Source organism: Zootermopsis nevadensis, unplaced genomic scaffold (assembly GCF_977971745.1).
Source record: "Zootermopsis nevadensis isolate Lab colony 2312 unplaced genomic scaffold, Znev_1.0 Znev_ptg000061l, whole genome shotgun sequence".
Taxonomy (NCBI): domain Eukaryota; kingdom Metazoa; phylum Arthropoda; class Insecta; order Blattodea; family Termopsidae; genus Zootermopsis; species Zootermopsis nevadensis.
In genome coordinates this window covers 6,405,076-6,412,577 of record NW_028259192.1, presented here as the reverse complement: position 1 = coordinate 6,412,577, position 7,502 = coordinate 6,405,076, and the positions used below count along the sequence as shown (strand labels likewise).

Here is a 7,502-nt window from a genome sequence, read left to right as displayed (position 1 = left end):
CCTGACTGAATTTTGTTTTTGTTTTCCTTAGCAGTTCCAGGCAGATGTTTGGACAATATCATAAAATAGGCTGCAATTACTTCCTTCTACATCATTTATTGAGTCACTGGTATTACATAATCATGACAGTTGATAAAGAATCTTATCTTGAAATTGTGTTAATATTATTTGTTCACTTATATATCAAGAATGGATATACTAATTTGCAACACACTTTGCATGCTTATTCCCTGAGACCAGGAAGAGAACATGGGAGGATCAACACTCTTGAAAAAAGTGTCCTGAGTTCGTTTCCCAGTAACTCAGAAACTAAGCATATCGGAAGAATGGTGCAAAGACTGAAGTTGTTTGTTATAAAGAGATTATAGCAACAAAAGTTACAACCATAGGAAACTCCTGAATTCCTGATGAAGATTGTTTCTGTTGCTCAAAAATTAAGCATGATGGAAGAATGGTGCCAGGTCCAAAGAGGTAACAGGAACAAAGGCCACAACACCAAAAAAAATTTCCTGGATTCAATTCCTCATGATGTTTCCTGTAGCTCAGAAATTAAACACAATAGAAGGATGGCAGAAAGGTAAAATGTATTCATTTTAGCAAGGAGATTTCAGAAACTTAAAACTGCCCTGAATTTGAGTTCCAGTGAAGATGTTGGCTTTGATCTATAGACAGAGGGATTGGCCCGTGGCAACACCTCTACCTGTACACAGGACAGCACAGAAACGCGAACAGACATCCATGGCTTGAGTGGGATTCGAACCCACGGTCCCAGCGACCAAGAGGCAGAAGGCCCACGCCTCAGACCGCGCGGACAATAAGGATTAGCAGCAAATATAAGCATCTGTTGAATTTCTATGCAGTAACACTGCAGGCACTCTTCTAGTAAATGAAGTGGAATTAATTAAAGATGGCCTAGGATTTGATAGTCGTGTACTACTATTCCATTAACAAAGCAATTTCTTATCTCCTTTTTACTAGATGTTGACAACACTCTTATGTCCATATGCTTGCTTGTACTTTCATTCTTCATATTTGTCATTAGTTTTATTTTATTTTATTCATATTAAGTGATACAGACATCAAAGAATTTTTTATTCTACAACAAAACATTTCACATTTCAGGTCAAATAGGTATTTTAAGTTTCTACAGGGGCATGCTGCATGTCAAATATGTTCATGGGGCTCATACCTTCTCCCCCCTTGACCTTAGGCTCTGCCATCAAGGCATTTGATTCAGTGAAGTATGTTTATGTTCTTTAATCTGCTGCTTCACTGCTTCTTATTGACGGGGAAGGGGGAAATGCTGTACGTGATGTTCCTCGCGAAAGTGACACATCCTGAAATAAGGTAGATTAATATTGTTTTTGTTCAATTTGAAATCTTATGCAATAAAAGCATCAGACTTTAAGTAAAGTTTTGAAATGTGGGGTTACTTTCCTAGTTGGCACAAATATGTATCTGTGATACACTAAGATGAGTTGAAATCAACTGGGTGTGCATTGACATTATATTTCTACTAGGGCAGCCGCCACTGGTGGATTAAGGAATGTATCTTTAAGTATTATGGCTCCGTAAATGATTTTCTGCAAATCCTGCACTCATTAGGATCTCTCCTTGAATGGATTAAGGAATGTGATTTTAGAGTTGATCTATATCGAAACATTTTACCACACTCACTCCATTTATATGGCCGTTCATCTGTGTGAACAAATGTGTGCCTTCAGGGAGACTAAACACCTAAATATCTGCTCACATATCATGCACTAGTAGAGCTGTTCACGTGTGTGAACTAAAATATGCTTCTTGAACCTACGAAGATCTGTAAATCTTTCATTACAAAGTATGCAGTTGTAAGTGTTATTTTTTTTGTGAGTAATATAATGTTTCTTGAGGTCACCTAGAAGTTGAAAATCTTTATCACATACTTTACATTTAAATGTTCTTTCATTTGCATGAAGACGAACATGGAGCCTCAAAGTATTTGCAAACTTGAAAGTCTTCCAGCATGTCTTGCACTGATATGGTTGTTCTCCTGTATGAATACGAACATGTTCCTTAAGTCTGTTTGAACGTATGAAGTTTTTGCTGCATATCTTACATTCATATGGACGTTCACCTGTATGTACTCTTACATGTGTCTTAAGGGATCCTAAGGTTGTAAGTGTTTTACCACAAAGTTTACATTCTTGGATTTGATTTGTATGTGTACGAACGTGTGTCTGAAGAGCACGTAGAGATGCAAATGTTTTATTACAGATCTTACATTCTTGAGACTGATTCTCTAAATGGGTTAGGGCATGTATTTTGAGGGACCGAAAGGTTTTATGGCATACTTGGCATTTTTTATGAGTGAGAAAATGTCTCTTAAGAGCATAGCGTAATCGAAAGGCTTTTCCACACACTTTGCATTTATGGCAACGTTCATCTGTATGGATACGAACATGTGCAAGAAGATATTTACGTTTCATAAATGTTTTCCCACATGTCTCACATTTATGAAGTGTATTTGCACTATGGTCAGTTCCATCTGGCTGAAAGATATGAACATCCCTGGATGTATTTTGTTGCTCTGTTGTTGGTGATTGACCAGCAACAGTTAGTCCATTCATACTGGAACAAGATTATACAAGTCATATTAAAATATAAAATGTTTTATTATAGATAAATTGTTAATATCCATCACTACTGATCGCTGATGTTAATTGCACTTTCTTGATTCCACTAAAATCTGTACCCTTGAACTATTACAACAGCAGGCATACAGATTATTGTCATATTACATATTCATAATTTTTAACACCCCTTCAAATTTTACTTTTGCTTGTGAAAATAACGTCGCTGTCATCAGGGCGATGAACTTCATCGCCCTGATGACGGAAGCAGCAACAACCCAGAAGACACCAATCTTCAGACTGACCGCTGTGGAAACCTCAAATCCTAAATACAAGTAGTGTACCAACCTGAACACTTCATCTGTTTCACTTTCTTCTTGTTCTGGAAAGGTAATTTCTTCCTCTTTTACTTTAACTACAGCAAAACTTTCATCAGCGAGCTGTTCTTCTTTAACTGACATAAGATCTAAATTCATGGAACACATTTTAATGCCCTGAGTAGTAAAGTGGTTTTCATTAATTGGAATATAGCTGTTATTCTCTTGAATTTCAGGTTCTTCTTCCTTAATATGTATAATATTGTCATTTTCAAAAAATGTCTCATTTATCCCTCTGGAAGACTGTTCTGTTGCAATTATATTGCCAACTTCCCCTTCCTTCATTTGTGTATTATTTGCAAAATATGCATCACATTCTTCTTGTTCCATATCTTGTTCTTGTTTAATTGATAATGGATTCACAGTCTCATTTTCTCCTATAGCAAATGAGTCCCGAGTAACGTTCACCTCATCGATTGGCTCTTTCTTGATTGACGAAACATCAACAATGCTGAAATGCATGCCACACTTTTCCTCACCTGTATCAGCATTTTCAGAACACCCTCTCAGTTCTTGTGTGAAAGGATGCTCCTTTTTGATTGATGAAGCAGTCATGTTCTCATAAAACATTTCATTCGATTGTTCAGTAGAAACCTCTTCTTTAATTAATAAGGTATCCACATTCTCAGAGTGTAATTCATGTTCTTGTGTGGTAAACTGCCCTTCTGCAACATCTACACTCTCAAAACATATTTCATATTTATCTTGACAAGGCGTAATACCTACTGCTCCTTCCTGAAAAGACAACACATTCGAGTATTGATACCCTGTACATGATGAAATAATGTTGGTCATCTGAACTTATTAGATTGTAGATTTCTACCACTGCACAGAATCAATTTAGCAACTCGGCGTGTCAAAATACTCAGCAAATGTTTGATAACTGGCATTACAGAAACTGTTGATGGAGGTAAAGTGGTCATTGTGACTTATAACATCATTGTGAATACTCATGAAATCTTCACCTTTATAAAAGTAATTACTTTGAAGAAGAAAAAATACAAACTTATCACCACTTTTCTAAAACTGACTTGTAAGCATGTTTTAGGCATGTACCTCCAGGTGCTAAACCACACTTAATAAAATAATGAAAATTAATAAAGATTACTTCATAACATACACTCTTTCTCAAGATGGGTTTACAAGCAACAGTATTCCATGTTTTAGGACCTTCAAAGAAGCAAAGTTAAAAAATTTTACTGAAGAATTTTATAAATAAATGTATCATTTCACAAACTGGAATCTTCAGACAAATTAATAATATTTGTAAAATGTTCAGAGCAACAGCATAAGCTGTATGTAGAGTAACAGTTAAGAATTATAAATCTATTTAATCCAGAGATATAGAAATGCAGGACTGCGTAATAGCATTAGATATAATTCACTTTAAAAGGAAACAGTAAAAAAAGATTGCAAAGATAACAACTATACTAAAAACTGCACAAATGATGGAGCCGGAACTTACAAATTTGCACCTAACATTACAAGTACTGGTGGTGGCACAAACATTAATGAGTTTCACAAGGCGCAGTACTAAGACCAGTTACTTACATATTCACTACATTGGGGTAATACGGTAATACATGCTATGACAATCCAATTTGCAGCTTAGGTTTCCTGTTCATTTATTTATTTTCTTACTTATTTTCACCAGACAAGTTTTGAATATAGAAACTGGCCTACAACATGTGTTTTCAGTTTGTCAGCAGTGAGTATGTTCAGAGGATGTTAGATCACAGAATTAACAGAACGTTTTAATATAGAAACTGACATGTATTCTAGTTACATTAGTGGGAACTAGTAGAAAAATGTATTTCTATCAAGAGAATATAATTTTCTTCTAATCATAATGGCTTAAATTTTGAGGAATAGAATGGAAACTCCATGTATGTATTTCCACCTGCCTAACATCACTAACACTATGTACATTCAGTTGCTGAGAGAAGAGGCACTATAGAATTGGGCCACATATATTGCACCAAGAACCTTCCACTACAATATTTTTGCAGTAAGTTTCATAGATATACACATTTTTGTTAATACTAATATCATTATAAGTTAGAATCTGGCTGTCACATAGAATGGGTGTTTTAATACCCTATTCCTGTGTGATAAAAAATAAAAGTAATACTTGTAAACTTAAAGTTTGTTCAAATTAATGTTGGGCATAAGGTACCTTATTAAGAATATAAGCCTGTATCTTTCTTTTTTTGTCTTTTGAGCCAACCAGCATCTTGCAAGAAGACACTGGGAGGTTTTGGGATGGAATAGCATTCTTCTTCAAACAACGTTTCCTTGCAGGAAAATCTGAAGCATTAATAAAATAATAAGTTACATACAAATTCGTAGAACAGATGATTAACAAACTAAACACAGTGCCAAGTCTTGTAAAGTTTCAGGTTTTATGACGGTATGGTTCACAGGAGCAGTGTCCCAGCTTATACTTTGAAAAATTAAAAATAAAAGTTACTTTTATGGTTTTATGGTGCTTCATGCAGATGCAATTAAATACAGTTACAGAGTCTTTAAAAGAGGACTGACATCTCTAACTCAGGTATTACTCATAGACCTGGACCTTATAGACACAACTTCCCTGGACTTGGGTAGTGCTATGTACCACGGTTTACCTTGCCTCTCCGTGGCTTTTAAGCTTTCTTCTGGAATTCCAGATACTTAGTCTGTGACAAATGAAGTCTGCCTTCCTTAAGGCTACATATTGTATATCCCCTTCAGAAATTATACAAATACTTTACAATTTTTTGTTTATAAAATTAATTTTTTTAAAAACTATTAAGTTTCTGTTCAATAATTTTAATAAATTGTATAGAAATGTCAATAACTTCAAATAATTCTTCAGATAATTCCTCGTTAATATTGCAATAATCACCTAGGCCAATGTGATATAAAGAAAAACATTCCTCTCTGTTAGCAAGTATGTTGAATTATTTTGCTTGTACACAGTGGAGAAATTTAATGAAGATCAGTATTAAAATAATGCAACTGCACCTTTCCATATCAAGTCTCACATACCACATGTGAATATAGGATTTTGGCATTTTTAATAATGGAAATTCTTGAAAATATGCAGTTATAATTATTGTGAAAATATTACATAGGCCTATGTATCTTCTCAATTTTATAATTGGTACACCTGAATGGTTTTGGCTATGCTTATAAAATTTGGTGAGAATAATCACAAATATAAATAAGAGCATACAATTTCTTTTCTCCATTGTGCCAGTAAGAAATTTTATTTATTTATGTCAAATGGCAGGTATGTAGAATTTCATCTTTGACCCTTTTTTGCCAAGCTTGTAGACCACTTTGCCGTCAAAGACGTTGCCCAGGGTGAACCACAAGGAGGTAGGTCTACTTTGCACCTCCCACTAAGAAATGAAGCATCACGAAATAGAAAATACAGCTTTTCTCAATGTGGACTGTTCAATTCAAGGAAGGCAACATTCTGGTCGCTAAATGTATAAACTCAAATTTAAATAATTACGAAATTTATTTTCCAAATCGATACCCAATTTGCCGAGTTTTCTCAGGTGCTGGACATTATGCACCTCCCTGATGGCACCCACGTGTTCATGTTTTTTTATTTACACCCTTATATAATCACTAATGGCATTGGTTCCAATGAATTACTTACCTGGTAAAATGAAATCTGCTCTTGAAAAATGCCTCGAACAAACAACCATATAAGGCGTAACGGGTTTCTGAAGTCGTAAAGTTTGTGCCCACAACTCCCTCAATTCTGTCTTTCCGAATCCATTCAAAATCGTTATTTTTCTTCCTTTTTTGGGAAATCTGTGGAAGCTGAGACATCTGTCTCGAGACGCTCTTGAAGAACATTGCGGGACAGAACAACATTCCTTAGACACAGATGGACGTTTTTCTGGAAATTCCATGTGTAGCATTAGATATAACTTCTAACAAAGAATCATAAGCTTCACTTCATAAATTATCATAACATGTTAGCAATTATTACAGTGACCCGTAATCTTTAGTACGTAAGAATTCCACCAGAGTTCACATTGATTGGTATAAAATATGGATTACCTACCTTTGTCAAAGACTTTTGCACTGAAATAACAAATTTTGTTAAATCCTTAATGGCTGGGGGCGGAGCATAGTATTTTTCAGTATGAACATTCATGAGAAAGAACCGCCTTACTACTCCAAAGAAATGAACTCGCTATGTGGCATTTAAGACAAGGAGAATTGAATACAAACATTCTCATTTCTGTCAGATGAGTATTAATCGTCCTGTCTATAGCCTCTCTGAAGCACCAGTCTGTTATTACAAAGTCTAAATATGCATGACAAACGCGACGATTTCATTTATTTATCAACGATCTTCACGCAACCGCAAAAATTATTTTGTGTTTTGCGCAGGCACATACAAATCTCAGAATGTGTGGCCTGCTTAGCGTTTCATACTGGTATGCCGGCAGCTACAGAATTTAAATCTCTGAATAATTTGCTTGTAACGTGGAGTCTAAAAAAAGGT

General features: G+C 35.1%; 1 protein-coding gene across 5 annotated transcripts; it reads right to left on the bottom strand.

Moving 5' to 3' along the window:
* Window positions 1-76: 76 nt before the first annotated feature.
* On the bottom strand, window positions 77-7,488 carry LOC110835920 (uncharacterized). 5 transcript variants are annotated; one of them, XM_022076622.2, is made up of 5 exons: window positions 7,056-7,488; window positions 6,642-6,887; window positions 5,166-5,296; window positions 2,961-3,724; window positions 77-2,610 (listed from the first exon to the last, which is right to left on the bottom strand). In XM_022076622.2, the coding sequence occupies exons 2-5, from the start codon at window positions 6,688-6,690 to the stop codon at window positions 1,764-1,766; spliced, it is 1,791 nt and encodes a 596-aa protein (XP_021932314.1). In that variant the 5' UTR covers window positions 6,691-6,887; window positions 7,056-7,488; the 3' UTR covers window positions 77-1,763. The 5 variants fall into 5 exon arrangements, with proteins under 5 accessions (XP_021932314.1, XP_021932317.1, XP_021932313.1 ...); XM_022076625.2 differs by lacking the exon at window positions 7,056-7,488 and having other exon boundaries at window positions 77-1,337; window positions 2,462-2,610; window positions 6,642-7,001; XM_022076621.2 differs by lacking the exon at window positions 7,056-7,488 and having other exon boundaries at window positions 6,642-7,001.
* Window positions 7,489-7,502: the final 14 nt, after the last annotated feature.

Coding starts and splice junctions, on each gene's coding strand:
- LOC110835920 (XM_022076621.2), bottom strand. CDS start 6,909: ATGCTACACATGGAATTTCCAGAAAAACGTCCATCTGTGTCTAAGGAA. Junction 5,297..6,641: donor AGCAGATTTCATTTTACCAG/GTAAGTAATTCA, acceptor TTAATGCTTCAG/ATTTTCCTGCAAGGAAACGT. Junction 3,725..5,165: donor AGGCTTATATTCTTAATAAG/GTACCTTATGCC, acceptor TTGTCTTTTCAG/GAAGGAGCAGTAGGTATTAC.